Source organism: Aythya fuligula, chromosome 18, assembly GCF_009819795.1.
Source record: "Aythya fuligula isolate bAytFul2 chromosome 18, bAytFul2.pri, whole genome shotgun sequence".
NCBI classification, from domain to species: Eukaryota; Metazoa; Chordata; class Aves; order Anseriformes; family Anatidae; genus Aythya; species Aythya fuligula.
Window position 1 is genome coordinate 5609891 of NC_045576.1, and position 21270 is coordinate 5631160.

A 21270-nucleotide genomic window follows, 5' to 3' on the forward strand; every position below is an offset into this window, starting at 1 on the left:
GAACACTCTGAACATGAAAAATAGATCAACTTGTACCAGCAACAGAAAACACCCTGGGGTCATTCCCTTGTTTTCATTCTCTCACAAGTGGCATTTTTATCAGCAAGAGGAAAATGAAGTAGAATTGCCTTCACATGATGCTCTACCTCTAAACATTTTCTCCGCTTCTCTCAAGATTTCAGTAATTATTTAGATAGCACAATGGGTAGTGACACTATCAAGGGACCCCTGGAAACTGCATTTGGACAGAGGAGTGTGGAAGAAAGGTGTAACTGGCACTGAACTTCATTTTCTGTTGTGCATACATAGCACATTTCATCTCCCAAAAAGGCTGTTCTTCACAAGCTTTGCATTGTTTTATTTTAGCAGTTGTGTTTAACCAGTTGCATTTCACAGATCCTGTTAATAAAAAGAACTGTGAGAGGGAATGGCCAGAATCAGGTGCTGTTAAAAATCCTTCCTCTCTGTACTTCCGCCTCATCTGCTCCCCATTCTTCCCCAGGAATGACAAAGAGCAAACACCTTGCAGCACAGCCTGAAAATTAAATGGATGGGGCTGAATTGAAGCAATTTCACAGCTGCTGACTTTGAAATCAAGTCAGGGGAATGCTGCATACAGCCATCAGACTGATTGCCCCAGAGCTGTGCAAGGAGACAGCTGCCCTCTCAGTTATCCAGAATTCAGTTCTTATTTTACAGCTCTAATACCAACATGTTCATTTTAGAATTGCATCTGGAAATGACCTAGTTTAATTTACTGCCTTTCAAAATACTGGTGGCAGCATTTTGCAAATGACAATACTTTCAGTTCAGCATATATTTTCAACCACAAAAGCTAAAATAATCAAACATACAATTTTTGATATCAGACCCAGAACACAGATAATCTTAGAGTTTATCTAAGCTTTTGTTACAGCTGGCAAGTAGATCGCTATGATTTGTAAGACATACAAGCAAAACAAAAAAAACACCACACAACCCACTTGCAGGCCACCACAGTAAGAAACCAGTTCAGGCTGGGGTAATGTCTGTCAGCAGACAATTACTGATGCTGTCTTTAAATAAGAACATTTCCATCTTTTTTCTCTTTAAAACAACAAAAAAAAAGTCTATAGGGATATGAAGCTGTCCTTGATATTCCCTGCAAAAAATGTGATTGGTCTTGCATTATAAAAGGTTGAGGTACAGTGCTGTAAGCTCCCTACTTACCTGACAGATAGATGAGTTGAGCCTGAGCACTTTCTTCCTAAGCATACTGCCCAAAGTAATTCAAGTTTCAAATAATCCACTTATCAGAAAAATCTTAAGCCATCCTTAAGGATTTTTTTTTTCTTTTCAAAAAGATCAGCCTTTCTGACAGCCAGCAGAATTCTTATCTTCATCAAATTTACTAAAAGTGTATACAGACTCATAACCAAATTACCACGGTTCACCATGGTTCTGCACATCAGCAGCACAGTGGTTCTCCATCACCTTCACACCTACCCCACAGCAGTTACAGGATACTGAGCCCCACCATGAACAGAAAAGAAACTTCTGGCCAGAAGGTGTAAAATATGTAATATAGAAATATGTAAAATACCAAGTCCCACTGTATCAGCCAGCCCACCCAGATAATAATGGGCACAATTGGGCCTGCTTCATGCACGCAAAAAAGACTCTTACCTGCTCGGGGCTCTATCGTCTTGTTGGAACCTTCATCCATAAACACAAACCGTCCACCACCAAAATCTTCAGCATAGTCAGACAGATACAGCAGTGAAGTATAGTCAAAAGAGCCGTAAGTCACCTAGGAGTAAAGTCAACAATTACTAAAACTTTACAACATTCTGCTCTCATCTTTGCAGAATATAAGTAATTACGCAGATAGAACTGATTGGCTTTCTAATTTTCCAGTTGTCACATATTTAATAAAAGGGTCACTAGAAGAACGAGAACATTGCCATAGCAATTATCCATGTTTATTAGTCTATACTGTTTATACCCAGACTACATACATATTTTACACATGACTAGTATTTTACCTGTATTGTTTCTATTATTACAGTTTGCAAAACTAAAGAAATGGTTTTATTGATCTTTGTCATCCTACCTCTACTGAACAGCTGGCAAAAAAGACGGTGTCAGAAGTTACACCTTTGCATCAAATCAAATATATGGAAATGCTCAGATTTATTTATATTATTTCAAAATCAAATTTCCCCATAATGCTGATAAGAACCAAAACCAGTCTGTTTAATTAACCATATCTCTTAACTAATCACAGTTTGAGGTTTCTGGAAACCTCACCTTTTACTCTCTCCTTCACCAGCTATCAAGCAGAAACTTCATGGTAACAGTGAATCAGACCTTCCCGATAAATACACCTTCACTGGAGGAAAATCTGCTCCTTTCCATACAGGTTTTAGGTTTTGTTTTTTTGTTTTGTTTTGTTTTTAAAACCTTCACACATGGCTTTCAAAGTCTATGCTTCCTCTCAGCCTACAGAACAAACATCACATTTTTAAGTATAACAGACTGATTTTTGTTCCTGTTAAAGCATTATTTATTTGCCTCAATATGAATGTTGAAGATGAAGAAAAGAAATGGTATATATTGAATAGCTTCTCTCTGAGCTTTAAGTACTTAACACTGAGCTGAAAATATTTCCTTTTCATATCTAGGTCACCTACAATCAAAAACATACTTAGGAATCAATGGCTATACTCTCCAATTTCTTTACAGTATATCACAACTCAGTGAAGTTCTGCTTTACACTGTCAAACAGCAAAATGTGCAGCACAGAAGTAGTGCATAAATATACAACATTAGCAGAGTGTTTTGTCTGACCTGGTGACTGTTAGAGGTAAGTGCTACTTCCAAACATAGAAGTTCTCTAAATTTTTATTTTTTTAAAGTTACATTCATTAGTGCCAGTTGAATTTTGGCTCAACACAGTTGTACACATTATTCTGTAAGAGAACATAGCAACAGATGGGATAGGAAGACATTTTAATTCTTACTCATTTTGTTATTTTGACCACACAAGCTTAAAAACAAAATCCAAATCCAGCAATACGCAGCACTGCACAGTCCAAGTCAAAAGAATGAGAAATGTTTTGGTGATACCCTTGTCCCTATATTTACCCAAACCTTATCAGCAATATAAAGGCAGTAAATGTGAATTAATGAGCACATGCTACAGCAGTACCTCAAAACAGCCAGTCTACAGCCCTCCTCCTGCAACCAGCTTTGCAAAGCTATCTATCACCTTCACCACTTTGGTGATTAGAATCTCCAGTTAGCTTAAGGCTCAGCTTGTTCTACTTCAGGCAAGAAAGGCTGGAAAGGGATATGAACACTGCCTATATGGGAATAGGAGGAAGTGGAACAGGGAGAGGAGGGGGGAAAAAGTCTTCTTAATGTAAAAGCCAGTGTTCATGCAAACCGAAGTAGGTATAAACTGAGCATGAATAAGTCTAAGCTAAAAACTAAAGAAAAATTGCACCGAAGTCCTGGAATAGATTTTTCAACAGGAGAAATTCAAGGCAAACAAAACAAAGCCAATTCTGTGTCAGAGCCTGACAAGTCTGTGAAGAATGACAGGATCCTTCCCTTGAGACTGCAGAACTCTTCTAGTCCCGCATTACTTCTCTTAGAGAACATTATAAGACTATTCTGCTGTCAGGGTTGAGTATGCAACAGCAATTCCATTATAAATCAGGCATTTGGCGTTTGAAAGATCCAGCTCCAAACAAATTCCATCCAAGACGAAATTCCACATCTTAAGACAACACACTATTCAATCTACCTTGCTTATAAATTCAGCAAGATTAAATGATTCATTTAGGTGATTTAAGGGTTTCTATTTCCATGTAACTAAAAACCAAATGGATTTTTTTTCCCCCTAAAATTCAATCTCATACACACATAATAGAACTGTGCTGTTCCGTTATGCAGTTAAAATATTCCAAACCAAAGATATTCAGATAGAGAAATGTAATTGCAATATACTCAGCTATTCAGGGGAAAACTTAAAATGTTCTCAAGTGCTCCAAGGAGCCTGCATCTTTGAACCAACAGCATCAGGCTTTGAAAAAAAAAATGTGTCAGATTCATTTTTCAAAGACTTGATTTTACCTTTCTTTTGCAAAGAGGAGAAAAAAAAAGCTGAGGTCTTCTAGCAGCAATCCTCACTGTTTAATTATTATGCAGGAATACACAAAAGCATCCAACAAACTGGCAAAAGTTTCAACATCCTGAGTTCTATCGATCTTTCTTAAACATCTAGTGTTCATGATTGTTCTGGAAGCCACACAGAAATACTACGGCACTTCTTCGTACAGTAATTCTTACTGCAGATCAATAGGGGCACTTTTTCCTTGTTTTCAACTGCAGTGAAAATGAACAAAACTTGTTTTGTGTTCTCAACTGCAAAAACTAAAACACCAGGCAGGCTGGCTGCACTGAAGATACACTGGGAAGCAACTGGTCTATCCTATTTAGCCTTCCCTGAAATATTTTCTGACCTACTGATCTTCCTGTTTGAGTTCAGTCTCCTGCAGAGCTTTGAATCTAAATGCTGTATAACCTGACCAGCTCTATATAATTATTTTTTACCTTTTTCTAAACACACAATATAGATGGACATTTTATATACATACAATGTAGATGTACAGTATATAATATATATGTACATCTACAGTAGGTTAAAATTGTAGGTTAAAATTATATGCAGACCTATATATTCAACACATACTGTAACTTTTTCTGGAAGCCATGATCAGTAAACACATAAGGGAACACTGCATCTACAGATAGCTCCCTTCCAATTGTACTTCAGACAGAGAAATTCGAGGCTTGTTTGTGCAGCAAGGAAAGGATTCAAATTAATCCTCTGATACTATTTCAAGTGAATGATGTACCAGAAGAGAAGATCAATATCCAGAAGCAATGACACAAGATGATGTAATACGGACTTTCACGATGGACATGAAGTGAACAGGACCGAGGATGCCTCCCTGTCAGACCCTGTTTAGGGCTCCATTAGCCCGGTTCAAACCGTTTTCTACTACCATATGCAAACTGCTATCATTTAAACCACAGATGTATATACATTATCTGGCAATGGCTGAAGTCCCATATCCCAGAGAAGGGACAAACCACTGAGCTGAGGCAGTTTCCATGAGAATAATCCCAGCCCATGGTGGTTTGTCCATCTCACTTCAACACTTGGCACTGCTGACAGCATTTGCTCCGTGTGAAGATCAAAGAGTGAGAATTGGACCATCACATCATGAGCTCAAGAAGCACTTACAAAAAATCTGTTCTAGGTCTGTGTACGTAAGACTGTACAGAGCCTGTACTACTGTACCCAGGAATACTGTTCACCATAGTTGTGGTCTGGAAAGTTCCCTGCCCCTCCCTCCAAAATAAAAGGAACTGATCCACACAAGTGGGACCCACATAAGGCTTCCAGCTTAACATATAATGATGTCTGGACAGCACAGATAGTGGCCCAGCATTGGCATGTTCACATGCAATCCTCACTGTAAGGATGCTTTTTAAGAGCACAAATGAAAATAACATTAAAATGTATTTCAAACACAGAAGATAAGTTCAAGGTGCAGGCAAAAAACACTTCAGCAGTCTGAATGCTTTACCTTTCCTAGCAGTGAGCTTCCTGTGGAAGTCAGCTGTTACAGCAAAGAAAAAGTGTTCAATCTACACATAATAAATAGGACAGTGCACAGTTTTAACTCACGCAGTATAATCCAAACTATACTTCCCCCAGAAAATACCTTGATCTAAAAAATCTAGCATACCACATTTTCACATTTTAGAGCAGGTATGTGATTTTGGGGGGAGTCAAATTCTACATGATCATGAACAAGGTGTTTTGCAACTGTCCCAACTGCGACAACAATCCTTCACCACTGTCAAATCAGACTACCCAATTGTTCACTACAGAAACTATTAGGGTTTAGATAATGCACAGCAGATTTGAGACCACATTTTGTGGGTGGTATTTTTTTGTTGTTGTTGTTTTGAAACTGGGGGAGGGTGGGTGGAGGGTGTTAGAAAATTAGAAAAAGCCAAAGCTAATCACTTGGTAAATTACCTAGCAGGCTGTTTAGGGAGCAGATAAACAAAATGTGGACAAACAGATGGATAAAACCAACAAAACATCTAGCCCACTGTTCATCACGTACAGGCACTGTCAGGATGCCTTAACACAGAAGCAGCTTGCACAAAGAAAACAAATTCTCATCATGAAAACAGATTTACTTCTAAATGACAAAATAATGTGTACAGGAGAGACTTAAGTAGAAACACTTAATTGCAAGGTTATCCAACTAGCTTATTCATTTACCAATGCAAAACACATGTAGAGAAGAGTAAAGAAAGTATGAGAACATTGGCAAACCTACTTGTGCAGACAAAAAACACATTACAGTAATAAATCAGTCTTAAATTCTAAGATACACTTTTTGAGACAAAAAAAGATACCCACGAGCTATTGAAGTTTCCTGCTTTATGCAGTGAAATTTGATTCTCTGAAAGTTTGAAAAGCTATCAAGAACCTATACTCACAGAACGTGCACTAAAAAATAAACAAACACTCCATTTATACTTAACTGAAATGTAAATGCTGAGCATCTATCCAAAGACACAGATCAAGTCACAATATCTGATTTAGCACCTTTGAAACAGTTCCTGCTAGGTCTGGCTGAAAAAGCTACACTTCAGTTGGAAACACAGCTTTGGTGGCATTGGAAGACTCCATAGGTACAGATCAGTTTTAACAGCTTTTGACAAAACAGCAATTTCTAAGTAGTCATTCATAAAATTTATTAATTCTAACAGCCCTAAGGAACAAAACTAAGGTACAGAATATAAGAGAAAAAGGAATGCTCCTAGCCTATCCTTCTAAAATTCACTTCTCTTTCCATTAGGTTCCTCTCCTGAAGGATTTTTACAAGCTCCAGTTTTCAAACATGCCTGACTAATTGTTTAATGCAAAATAACTTTAAAGTGATCTATTAATAACTGGAAACATTTGCAACCCATCCCAGCCTCCCATTTACCTTGTCGATGTGGGGGTGCCAGTATTCATCGTGCGTTGTCTTGGCTTCTGTGCTGTTAATTCTGGAGAAGAACGTTGGCTTAGTCAGGTACATGGCAGAAGAGCTGATTCCGAATGTCTGAGCAATCTTTTCTTGAATTCTCCGTCTCACATCACTGCAAAGAACACAACACAGCACACTAAATGTTGAAACAGCATAGAGGCCCCATTTAAACAGTGATGCATCTCTCTTGATTCTTCTACATCCTCCTTCATTCACCGTTACTGCCTCCTCAGAGCTAAGCTTCCTCCTCAGAGAGTAAATCAAAGGAAACATATACCCATACTTTCCCCCCTCTTATGTTGCCTTAAACAACTGAGATCTACTATAGCAAAGAAAAAAAAAAATCTGCTGCACTTTTTGTTGTTTTGTCCTCTTTTTATCATCATCATTATTTTCAAAATCTTAAGAAAAAGGAACTGTTTGAATCCGGTGGTCTAGATTTTGAAATTTCTTTGCGTAACCAGTGTGTTTTCCTGTGCAATTGTATCACAGTGTTTATTAACTAGTGAAAAATTAAAGAGATTAAGTTATTTTACATACATATTTTTAATCCAAAGCAGATGACTGGAAATGTGTGTTCATAAAGGGCTGCCTCTTGGGAAGAACCTTCAACTACTTTTAAGATAGCTTTAAACTAACAGATGAAGTCTCTCAGGCCCATGAATTCAGGGTTCTAGGCCAACATATGCATTGATATCATAACCAGATTTTGATTAAAAATTAATACCAAGATGTTTTTCCCAATTATTCTGAAAGTTTCAACCAAGGTCTCTCTACCTTTGCTGTTCCTCTGTTTCTCTCAGGAAGCACAGGGAAAAGAACGGGTTTTTGTTTGGCTAGATTTTTTTGTTGTTGTTTTTAAGATCATAAAAATAGAAGACTAATAATCACACACGCTTCACTGCATAGAACTGCTTATATAGCAGCATCCTATGTTCTCTTTCAGGACAGAAAAACCGCATACAGATCTAGAACAGGGCCATCAAACTGTGTCGGCTTTAGTTCAGTCAATGCTTTTAAAGACAAGAGATTTGCGACTCATTGGGAAGATCTCTGGCAAATCCCACCAGCAAACACACACAGCCAGTATTTAACTTGCAGGAAATTAAAACAACAACAACAAGAATGCAATAACACAGTGAGATAAAATGAAAATGTTTTCTTTTAAAATCTAATCCTCTGTGTTCCATAAAGTCTTAATGGACTGTTTTCTCCCAATTTACCACATTCTTAGTTGTTGTATTAGTCTTCCTTTTCTTCCTTCCCACGCGCTTCAAAGGAAGCACACAAGAACAAGATACTCAGGATGAACACTTTTCTGAAGTGTTTATGGAACTACATTACTAGTTTTGCATCTTTTCTGTGTCAGACATTTCTCTACTGGGTTGTACTGAACTTCCGCACAATTTACAAGAAACCATTTCCCAAGTATTCCTCTGGGGAATTCAAACAGTGACTGACAAGAAGTGACAGAACTAAAAAACAGACCTACATGTTGAACTGTGAAAGGCACCTCTTGAAGACAAGGACCAAAAAAAAAAAAAAGGCTTAATTACTCATCCTGTTCACAGCTTGTCCCCACCAAAAAATAATCAATAACAGACATACAGTTTGGATTTTTAACCTGTTTTAAAACCAGTTAAAAAACTTATAGCTTTCATGTGTCAATTCAAACTACTTCAGTTGTGAACTATGAAAACCAGCAAATTCAGAGATGAGATTTTCAGGTATTTACATAGATGCAGAAACTGAGGTTTCAAGTTGAGAGCTACAGAACGGCAGTGTTGTAAAAGTGACATCAGGAAAGGATCCGTGGGTCCCCAGTCCTTCCTCTCATGCCTGTGGGTATCTGATCTTTCTGTCCTCCTTCCAAGAAGTAGGACTTCAACAGAGGCTGCCTTATGTTTCCCAAAAAGCATCAGACATAGCTACTCATTTCACTTCACCATGAATTTGGAGGAATCAGGCGCTTTGAACAGCCCAACGGAAGAATTAATAGCCTAACCCGCAAATACTAAAGTAGTCTGTTCCTCAGCTCTGACACCGGGTGGCCAGGAGCATCAGCCAGCTGGAATATATCTGCAAGTAGCTGTGCCACAGTCCTGACACGACTTTAAATCTCCAGCATTTGTACTGCTCATTAAGCAATACCGCTTCCTCTTTTAGGTTGATTCCTTTCCCACTTTCAAACACTTTCTATTAAGATTTGCTGCCTGGTGTTTATAAGGCTCCGCTGAAGCCGCACTTCCCTTTGAGATGTGCAACAGCTTCAGGCAAGACTGGATGTTTTGCAAAACCAAGCAGGAAACAAAACTCTCCTCAACACAACATTCTTGTCTCCTGACACACAAAAACAACCACCAAAAGCCTAGCTGGTTTGGACCGGCCAGTGGGTTATCAGAAGAAGAGGAAAACAAGCTCAAAGTTGAAGCACGCCACAAAGAAAAAGTCAGCACATGCTTCAAAATCAACTTGTTTCCTGTTTATAAATTAAGTAGGCAGGGGAAATGGGGAGACAAGTAATGAAGGAGTTGAGGTGACAGGTTTAACAGCATAGATTTAGCTTTTATCCTGGTCTCGTGAAAGCACCTGCCTTCAGTTGACCTAGCAATAACCACGTAGCTGGTCTCTGGGTGTGGAAGCACACTGCTGGCCTCTTATTCCCATGTGCTATTGGCTTCGAGTATTGAATAAACTGCAGATTTCCACTGATACTTGAACAAATAGCCCTTATTGCAAAAATTTACTGGAAATAAGCTCCAAACAGCAATACCTTTGAGTGTCTAAATGCTTTTTCCTGCTGAGTATATACCATACTGCTCAAAATACAGCAAAACTCCAGGAAATTCCTAGTTGAGCCAGCTCACGGATGTTATTTCTACATGTAGGGTATTTAATACTCACTTTCTAATAATGTGGGATGAGACAAAAAAAAGTATACAGATCCTATAAGCTAAAAAGGAAAAATGAAAAGATGCAAAAGAAGACTCTCTCATTGCCTGTGAATAGCCAGCAGAAGTTCTTCCTTTGTCAAATACAAGTAGCTGCAATTCAAATTAAGTTTTAAAAAGCTACATAACAAACTTAATACTTAATGGGGGTGGGGGATTAAGGTGCAGAAGGTGATCTGACTGGAAACGCTGCATCATCCTATTGCAATTAATGACAAGGAGATCTGAGCTTGTAGTTAAAGTAAAATATGAAAAAAAACCATCCTTTTACAAGTTAAGCGCCAAAGGCAAAGCTAACTGTGCTGTGCAACATATGCTTTGCAGGGTGCTTTGTGACAGCTTTGCTTGCCCTTCATTTCACACAGTCACATTTACCCCACCGCAGGAGTCCTCAACAGGTTGACAGACTTATCATTGCAAACACGAACTCCATAAGGTATCTCGTGTGTCCTTCACGGAATGAAATGGGAATCAAATGTTTACTTTGCTGTATTGGCAAAGGCACATCTTTTTTAGAGGTCAACATTTTCCCTAAACTACTACAGAACATGTATCCAAACACATGCATCTATGTACTTCAACTCATTCTGTGCCCGGTTTATGCCAAATACTGCATATAGTTGTTTTCAAAAGTGGTAATAATGTCACTCTTCTTAGCCTACAGCTCTTCTCTACAGCCTAGGCAAAACAGGCCAAGGAAATTTCAGTCGAGAAAGTGCTATCCAGGAAGCAATGAATGAGCCCCGTGCAGTAAAAATGTAAACATTCATTTTCATAAACACTGTGGCTGTTCTACCATTCACGCTGCTTTGGGTCTAACCTGGTTCTGACTGGATGCACTAACCAGCTCTGCTATGGTGATAAGTATGTGAGTACCGAATCCAGTCAGTGTAAGTAAAAAAAAATTGACTCCTCGCAACACTTGTCAGCAGCAATCGAACATTTTCACAGAGTCACTGGAGATTATCAAAATGCACAGCCAGGCTTGGGGAAAAGCAGAACACCACTCACTAAAAACAACATAATCACCTTGCATAAAAGTGGTGTAAAAAACTATTTTGCAATCAGAGCAATCAGGAAGAACAAAAAAAGAAGATTAGTCAATAAAGCACTTAGAAGTCTAGGGCACACAGAACCTAAGGGAAAGGATGTTCACTAGATTGCAGAGTTGCCAGGTTAACATACCAGCAGCCACATAAGCAAGGACTGAGAAGAACTAGAAGTGTCACATGAAAATTTCTGTAAGATACAATCTCTGTCAGGCCAGCAAAAAGAAAGCACTGTGGAAAACAAGATTTCAAGCACAGAGACAGGAACACTCACAAAGCTCTGTGAAACCACACAGCTTCCCTAGCCCACTGTCAATGTCTATGCACTGTTCCAAGTGAAAAGCACCAAAGGCAGCAGAAGCAGGCAATGCAATGCTCTTCTATATCCAGAAAGCTCCAGCAGAAGTCAGATGTGCAAAATAAATAAAGGAAGAAAGCGAACTATTAGTTCCCCTTCTGCTCATTCCATGTCTGTGCCTTAATAAGTTATAAAGTTTTTGGAATAAATCTTTGATGATGCTATTTTCTGCTGAAGTCACAACCTTTAAAACAAGCACGCAGATTTAAAGGTCTCTCTTCTGGATAAAGATGCATCTATTATGTGAAACAAGAGGAATTGCTGTAATATGCTTGTCAGGTGGAGGATAAAGCATCAGCCTAGAAAGCATAATTGATTCTGAAGCAACATAATTCTGACACAGACAGTTTAGAAACCAGCCTCCTGGCTAAGAATGCCTACTCAGATTTGTTATTGTTGCAATCAGTAATACTCAGACATGAATTACATCTAGTTATATCTCTCAAGAGTGTATTTTTAAACAGATCTTGGTAGGTAAATAAAAGTAATGAAGATAAACGCTCCCAAGAATAGCATAAAACCATTCATGAAAGACATAAGGCACTACAGTCGGTGTTAAAGCACTGCCATTAATACGAACAAAAGCATTTAATATACGTAGTATGGGATTCATATCCAGCAGCCTGAAACATCCCCTACATTGGCATGCAAAACCAACGGAATATTGATGTTCCCCAGCAGTGCTCTCACCCCACAATATAAGGGTCAGAAACATTCTATGTTTCCATAACTCATATGAATTTCTGTTCATGTGAAATACATAAATAATCTGCAGTAAGACAACACCTCCCCATACACTTGTATTATTTCTGCAGATTCCTTGATCTTCTGTAGAACAGTAGGCAGCACAACGACTATTATTTTCACATTACTCCCCACTATCTTGGTGAGGCAGAGACTATTTTTCTTTACGCATTTGAAGTTCAGTAATAATCAGTGTCACATTTTTGTGATGAGTTGTGGGACAGAAGTAAACACATTTGAACAATGGTCATCCCTAAACATAACGGTATTGAAAAATATTTAGGCTAAGTAATAAACTCTAATTGGTTAATATTTTAGACAAAATTACTATAACTAATAAAATGAATAAGATATGCTGGGTGTATGGAATGTACATGTACCTATCCATTAATGCATTTAGCTACTTCATACTACTTCCACCACTAGAGGGAGGTCAAATTCCTTCACAAATGCAAGAAAAAAGGACAAAAAGAGAAAAAAAAAATTAACTTTAGACTTTAAGATATTCAAGCCAGGTACATTTTAAATTATGAGATAGCAACTGAAATGCTTAACTAAAGATTTATTGTGTCTAGTCAACAAAGAATGCTTGATCCTAAACTTTGGCAACACACCTTCAGACACATGGAGCTCGTTTTGTTTGTTGTCTTCGTTAAGTATATGAGCAGGTCTACAGAAAGCTAAAAGCATCAGATGCCAAAGCTATTACATTATAGCACTACTTCATATTCTGGCTTCATCGGGGGAAAGTATGCTCCACTTTTCAAGCCAGAACATTAGTAATTTGAAGTCCTTCCACTTCCTGCTTTAGCATTTTTAATGTTTTGCTACACTTTGCCCCCCAAAAAACAAGTTCCTGAAGTGATAATAGGATGGGACTGTCTTCATCATCTAATGCAACACCTCTTGGATAACAGATGTGAAATACCAGTTAAAGTATTTCATATCTCAGCTGACACGTTCCAGCAAATAACCAAAACTCAGAAAAGCATCTCTGCTTGCAGGTCTGCAGGACTGGCAAATGCTAAAACTGGGCATCAACCGTCAACCCCTTAGGCTGCAAGTGAAACATGGGGTGAGGCCATCATCAGAGTCCATTTACACCATCAATATTAGTCTGACATTGGTGATGGAACTGAAATAACACCAGCTGCTTTAAATGTAGACATCCTAATTCTCAGAGATTACTACTTAGAGCTGCAAGTTCAATTGCAACTCTGAATCCATCACATAGGACAAGCCCATTACAGCTTACGCTCTACAAAAAAAACAAGTTGTGTTTTGTAGTTCATCCTACAGTTATTCAAATTTTTTACCGATATAATGCAAAATCCTCTTCTGTGAAGATGTCTTGAATTTTGTCCCCAAAGTACCTGAAAAATGAATCAACATTCTAAAATGGGCATTGCTGAATCACACTGCCCGAGTCATACCAAGCTGTATTCTCTCCCCATCTGTGCTTTACCCACAACCCACGTATTAAAACCCAACTCAAAAATCCTACAAATGTTTGAGTGTGAAATTCCCAAAGCATTGCTCAAAGATCAAGTATTAAAAGATAAGGGATCAATATACAGCAACTGATAACAGAATTCCCCAGGCATGAAAAATGTCCCATCACACATCACAAATAAGCACATGGATTCAGATTTTTTAAAACAAGTATAGATATTTGACTTCTTCCACTGCTGACAATCTATTGACTGTAACTTTAAAGGTAGGGGGGGAATATCCACCAAACATATTATTTGCTGGTGCAAGAACTCTAAAAATAAAGGTAATAGTAGCTTTCAAAGAGCTCAGTTCAACATAAGGTATTATTTCCAGTTTTCATGCCACAAAAGCTTTTCAACTAGCCATGGAAACTGTGATGAACCTAACCAATTCTACAGTTGGTCATTCAAAACCCCAGTCCACAAGGCTTGAGAAATCTGAAACGGCTCAGAGTACTGAAGTTGTAGGGTAACAATGGCAGCAAGTCACAGCCCGACTTTACCTGTACAGATTAACAAAATGCTTCCCCATTGAAAGAGCTCCGGAATGCAAGTCCAAAATTGATGCCTGGGAAAGGAAACAAAAGTTAAAGAAGAGGAAGAAGCGCGAGAAGGTTTTATCATTATTTATCACTGACCTTCAAGAAATATCCCAAGTTGGCTCTCATTCTCCATACACTCCCGAGCAAAACTATTAGTTTCTAGCTTTCGGGTCCAAAATATTAATGCTTACTTTACAACTGCAAGCCTCCCTCTGTTTGTTCTACAAATTAACAAAAGATTAAGGTACCATATGGCTAACGCACTACTATAGGACTACTATTGCCGACATTCAAATCCAACATACAGAACTGCCAGTCTTCCAGGGACTAAGGGTAAGACATCTTGTTCCTGGATCCCTTCTTGAAGACATTTTCCTTCCACACAAAGATGACTAATTTTCCAATATTTGTGAAGTGCTCAAAAACAGCACTAATATTTAACTCGCCCAGCATTTGTTAGTAAAACTTCTTCACCATGAGTTCCTGTATACCTCTCATATTTAATACAGACACAAATATCTGCTTAAGAGAACAACTACGATTCTAAGGCTTGCAGAGCCATTTTTTTTCCCCAGTTTCTAAACTGCTGTAAAATAAAACCAGGGAGTGAAAGGTTTTCATATATGAAAAAAATCCATTTGTCCACTTGATTCAAGCCCAACGCTTCTGTTGAGCTCCAGACCAAGCTAAAGATGAGTGTTCAGATTTGCTATGGTAGAGAGCTACATCTCAAGACCCTAAAATATTTCCCTGAATTGAATGAAGTATATGTTTGTATGTATTTTGTGGACAGCAAGGGACATATTTATTGCCTAATTTCCCATCAGTTAAACAGTATTTAAAAGTATACCTTCTTAATAGCAGCCTTATTTTCTACACTGAAAATAGCAAGTAGCAACAGTTAATTAACCTGACTGGCACCAAAATTAGAATGACCTCTTTGATGTACAATATCCTGAAAAAAGCACTCTCATCTTGGGATCTGGCATCTCTTGATGCACCACATACCATCCACATTATTCTAACAAAATCAAAACAATAATAGTATGATTAGGTGAGCTGCCTGGAAAGAATGGTAACCTCCATCTTACCAGTAAGAAGGATTTCTGGGCATGGCTGGCACAATACTCGGTTTGATTTGAAGCCACTTTGTATTTTGACCCAAAAGCAGACAGGCTGGTGAACAAGCAGCCCAAATCATCAGTGCACTTACATGTCAGTGCTGCAGTGCATTTACCCCTGCCCTCAAAGCCCTTTTCTCTCTCCTCGTCTGGATCGTGTTTGGAAAAAACAACCAAGACAATCTGAGCAAAAGAAAACCGCTGTATGCTCAATTGCTTTGAGCTTCTAAACTGAAATAGCAGAAGTCCACAAAAGTCTCCATTTAAAAGAGATATTGACAGCCTTCTTTTAATGTATGCACCCAAATCACTTCACCTATCCCTGAACCTTTAAAAATATGTACAGTAGCAAGCTATTTAAATGGACACAGCATGAGCTTTTCAGACCTCCCATTCTCACTGAAGTTCTCCAAAGGCTGCAGAAGACTGTTACAGAAACAAGTCATCTCACACTCGTTCAAGAGCAGCTCTTGTAATAAGCTTTACTAGAGCTTCAGAAGTAAACCATGTTCGTTCTCAGTTCCTCAAGCTGCAGATGATCACGGTGATGTGGTAGAATCCAAAATGGCCAAGTGGATCAATACAAAACTCCCACAAGAAGTGAAGATATTCACAGCTGAAAAGGTAATAGCTGCAGTACAAAGCCAGATGAAGACTGAAAATGAAGTCTCAAGATGATCGAATATTCCTCAGGGTCCTTTCAGACAGGGGAAAACATCTGAATGCTAAATGTAGATGGGGAGTTGATTACATGTGAGCACAGAGCTATTTGTTTAACAACTACCTTGGAAAGAAACTGAAATGCATTTATTTTAGCCTCTGCCATTTCAGCACATTAAATATTTTCAGCACCATTTTCCACACTCAGAAGAATACTTTGATGGAAGCTTCTGTCAACACCATTACTTCAAGTTCAGCTGCCTGATAAGGGTTCATCAGTCATCAGTAGCTCAGGTCACTGCTCCCCAGTTGAAAGCTCTACAAAGTTTATCTAAAGACAGCAGGAACAATGCAAACACACATATTCACACACCTATTTCTGAGAGATGGTTACAGAGCTCCTACAGAAAGGAGAATGAACTTCCTTTAAAAAAAATACTACAACATATGTTCCTTTGGACCTTAAGGTATCATTAGTCTCATACTCTCCACTCTCTCACTGTAAAACAGATCCAGCAAAGATATGGAAATAGCCACCATTTCTCAGCATATAGCAAAAAGGATCAATTTCCCTGTCTTGAGGAGCACGACAGGCCCTTTCTTTGATCTTCACTGAAACAGATTGCCAACTACACTTGCACTGCTACAGTGATTCCACTTCTACCTTCACCCCTTAAAAAGCTTTAGGTGAGACTCTGGAAGAAAACAGGGAAAAAAAGTGCCCAAAAGAGAATTTTTCAGAACTTGCTTCCACTTGCTGCAAGGAAGCCTGTAGAGCTCAAACCCTTCCCCACTCCTGTGGGAACACTCACCCACACGAGCTAAGAAGAGGGAAGAACAATGAAGGCTCTCCATGGCCACCCTTCCTGGGCAGCAGCAAACCTGTAGTTCCTGTGTGCAGCCACGCACAGGCTCTCAGAAACAGCAACACCTTTAAATACCCTTCTCTATTGGAACCAGAGTAAAGGGACAAGAGTTACATCCTTCAGGTAATGCCTCTTAAGAGAGAGGCTGATTAATTATGAGACAAATGCAACCAATCATCATACAAAGTGCTGGACGCACAGCTTATTACTGGGAAACTAAATCAATATTTGGCCGTGATGTCTTACACTAGGTAAAGAGTAGGCACAACTGGTCCCTCCCCAGCTTCCTACAGCAAGGTCCAGATAATCCCAGCAAGACAATAAGAGAAACAAAGGGAAGTGAAAGATGCACTGCAACACACCAACTGGCAGCTACCCCTATCAGGAGGCGAGGCAAAAAGGATTGAGACTCTGGGGTTTCAGCAGAGGTGTGTGGAAGGATAAATACCAAGCAGAGGCTGTACCTTCTCCCTGGAAAATTCAGAAGGGACAGCATTTTGAGGACTTTAGTTTGGCTGGGAGAGTTGAAAGCAGAACAAGGAGTGATATTACCTGTAGAAACACCATTCTGTGCGTGGGCCCACATCAGACACCCTTGTCTGATATCACAGTTACATATGTTGTTCGCTTCCTTCAGTCATTAAGAAATGTAATTTTCCCTGCAAAAAGGAATTTCAGGTAGCTACCTCTGCCAATTTTGCAGCAACACAGGAAGCAGAGGGCTGCAGCTGTCTGGCTGCACCAAGGTGCTTTGTTTTTTCTTTTCCTCTCCATCAGGCTTTATCTAAATGCCAATAGCTTTGATAGTAAATGAGTCGAGTTTATTTGCACTGGAGAGGCGTTATGACGGCAGCACTCACAAAGATGTGAATGAATGAGTCATGACTAAGCTGGCAACGCAAGCAGGGACTGCATGCAAGAAAATACTAGGTCGGGAAAAAAAGGAAAGGTCATTATCTTTATAAAGACGGGAAAAAAAGTTGAGAAACAGCAAGAGAACGAGTGCAAATGACTGTCTGTGAAAGAGAAAACGTGGTGAAAAAGCTATTTTATAGCTACAGAGACCTATGTAGGGGAGAGGTAGAGCACTGGAGAAGGTGCCCGTTTGTATTTTGTTGGAAGTTAGATTACAAGCGTGTCTTCTAGCCTCAGCATGTGCATTAGCACACAAGTGTGCATGCGTGTGTCTGCACACACACTAATCTAGGAGCAATTATAAAGGAAGATAGGAAAGAAAGCTCAGCATGACAACTGGGGCATGACTGCTGGGAGACTTCAATGGTTCAGATGTTTGCCAGGACTTCCTCAACACAAAAGGACAGAGAAGGAAACCAGGGTTTGCACTACATTTCAGTCCTCCAAGGGAGCTGAAAGAGTAGCAAACAAAGGGAGAGAACCGACAGATTTGCAAGCTGCAAATTGGCTCTTTAAGTTATTACATTAGACAGATGCTTCTGTGAATTCAAAACACAAGTAGGACAGACCAAAATGCTGCTTTAAAAGGCATTAGGAGGAAATCGGGGAGAATTAAAATGTGGTCTATACCCCAGTAGAAATCTGAAGATGTTCCACTTGGAATAGTGTAGAGAGCAAGTTGGCTAAAGAAAGAATTAAGAAGAATTAAGGAGCAGATGTGAGAAATTATTTAAGGAAGTTCTAAGAAAAAAATGGTCTTAGAACAACAGACATAATTGGACAGAATTATCCAAACGCTCCAAAGTCTAAGAACCTTAAAGCAACAAGCTAAATCTAATCCACCAGAACTGAAGCTTAGGAGGCAAAGGGGTAAAGTCGCTGGATGAAGTTAAGACTTGAAACACTTTGTATGCTATGTAGATGACAGATATGAAAATAAAAGGCTTAAGCAAAGAAAAAAAAATCATCTACACATTATCAGCACACATCAATCATTATTTAATGAGATCTGGGAACTAAAACTGCACTATCAGGAGCAGATTCATTCCATGACATGGGGAATACAAGAACACAGATTGAGTAAGAAAGAGAAAAATACAGAACTGGGGATGAAAGAAAAAAAAATAAATATGATAAATTAGACAAAGAGTCCATATTTAAAAGGTTGTCCTAAACATGCCCCAAGAAATACTGTTCAGCTCCCGTTTTCAGCATCTTTGAGATGTTTGTCCACAATTTTGGATGAGCCTTCAATGCAATACTACACAACTCTTCTTGCAGCTTTCCCTAAGGAGTAGCAGCACGCAGTAACTTTCTCACATTCCCACATTACAAGAAATGTGAGAAGATTTGGATCACAGCCCAGATTTCTCTGAGACCAACAGCAGTTTACTACAAGAATCTTTTTCCCCTGGTTTCCCTCTCCTTTAAAAAACTACAAAATTATGCTTCCAGAGCGATGTGATGACAGCTGTATGTTTGGCTGAGATTCCAGCTCATTGTCCAAGTAACCCAGCTCAGGACCCCATGCCCAGCTCTGAGCATTGGGCAGCCGCTCACCTCCCTTCAAGTCTCTTCCAGGAGGTCTCTGGACATCTCCCCAATTTGCTGGCCCCAGCTCTCTGTGGTCCAAGTCCTTGAACCTGTCCCTGTGTTTCACACTGCCCTTCTTAATCCGTCCTTGTGGAAGTCTAATGACAATCACATGCAGGTCCCAAAAGAACAAGACAGGAAACAGTCTTGACAGCACTAACGACAGGAGCTAAGCAGGAGGTCCCAACCGGTTGAGTAACCCAGGCAGAATGGCAACCTGTGCAACCACCGAACTGAAAAAATATCCAAGAGACACTGTCTGAATTGAACAGGGAATGTTAAATATTGTAAAGATATTGTTTCAGATGGGTAACACCACCGAAGTTGCTTAGTTGTGTTTTTTTTTTCAGATCTTTTTAAGCAGTCACAAAGACATTAAAGTCTCTTTTTTCCACTCCAATCTTTATCCTTTTCTTGTACTAAATACCCTAATTCAGCAGAGGCCTTAGTAAGTGTTTATGTTTACAAATACAAAACAGTTTCTGTTCATACACAAAAACAACCTGAGAACAAAGGGGGAGAAATAATTAAGAGAAATATGCCTGTTAAAGAGAAATAGTTGTTTTCACTTCTAAAGAATGTAATTCAAAACTCTGCTTAAGATGTTACATGAGGCCTTTTGTCATTACATGAAACCCATCTTTACATGATAGCTGTGGACCACTGTGATTTGGTTTCTCAAAAAAAAAAAAAAAATCAAACTTGTGCAGTTCAGCTATAGCAACTGGTTCCAGATGCACCCAACAAAACCAGTTCAAGAGAGGACATAGAAATACTAACTTAATAATAGGAAATGTGTGAACAGTACTGAAAAAGTCATGACTTATAGTGTTAGCAAAAGGACAGAAAATTAATTTCCAGACAATTTTCCCATACCTAAGCAAAAGGAAAAATTCTGTATTATCTCCTCTAGCTCCCAAAATGCATTTATAATCTCAAAGATCACCTTGGAAGTAAGAGAATGTAAAAAGTAACAGGACACTGCTCACCCCTCCATCAGATCCTCCGAAGGACAGTCCTCTCTCTGCTATTCTGCAGGCAAAACAATAACCTCAGATGAGAACTGGAATCTGATTACTTTGTCCTGTAATATCATTATTTACAGCATACAACTTCCCAGTAAGGGTTATTTAATGCATCAGATATAACCCAACTGAGTTGAAAATAGAAGCCGCCATTTATCTGAAATTCTGAATCACGCAGCCTGACATGAAAACAGAGTATCTGCACTGTGGAACATTTCTGAACCTGTAGCCCCTTCCATAAACACCCACAACACCCACAAAACCACTGACTTTCAAGTACATTCTGGGCAACATTGAACGTAAACAAAACAAAAACACCACAGAACTTGATCCCTCAGGGCAGTACAAATAAACCTACATAATGCAAAGATACTTTATCAAAAACAAGAGTCCAGCAAGAGTTTGAAGTCAAAGGGCCAGCCCAGAGAACAGCTCTATGCCAGCTGCACATCAGTTGAAGCAGAGAGTGTTACAGTGAAATTCCACTTACATAATCACCAAGTGCAAACCACACTCAAGGAGGCTGAAAACTCCTAACTGAAGAATTTGACAGTGCCCCCTACTCTTTGATTAAAATTCACCACTTTGTGCTCACAGAGGGTCAGCACCAGCACATTACCCATAAAGCGACTCAGCTGAACAGAAATTTATGTTGTTCATTCCATTTTTAAAGGCCAATTGGAACAGAAGGCTAAGTAGAAATTGTTCAAAAAATGTGAGATTCAGAGAACACCATTTAGTTTTATTCTCTACAACCCACATGCCCACAGAGCTAGGCAGACTCTGTGTGAAAGAGAACAGCCTCCACTACAGCAGAAAAGGAAAATGGCTTTAAAATAGAAGT

The 21270-nt window shown here is 39.1% G+C and overlaps 1 protein-coding gene across 1 annotated transcript in view; it reads right to left on the reverse strand.

Moving 5' to 3' along the window:
• The window catches only part of OGFOD3 (2-oxoglutarate and iron dependent oxygenase domain containing 3), a 43931-nt gene that overhangs the window by 15235 nt on the left and 7426 nt on the right, over nucleotides 1–21270 (reverse strand). The window contains exons 3-7 of the mRNA XM_032199918.1: nucleotides 20391–20433; nucleotides 14208–14272; nucleotides 13528–13584; nucleotides 7068–7221; nucleotides 1666–1789 (exon numbers count right to left, since the gene is read on the reverse strand). Of these exons, the coding sequence (XP_032055809.1) occupies nucleotides 1666–1789; nucleotides 7068–7221; nucleotides 13528–13584; nucleotides 14208–14272; nucleotides 20391–20433 (443 nt within the window). The remainder of the gene's footprint in view (nucleotides 1–1665; nucleotides 1790–7067; nucleotides 7222–13527; nucleotides 13585–14207; nucleotides 14273–20390; nucleotides 20434–21270) is intronic.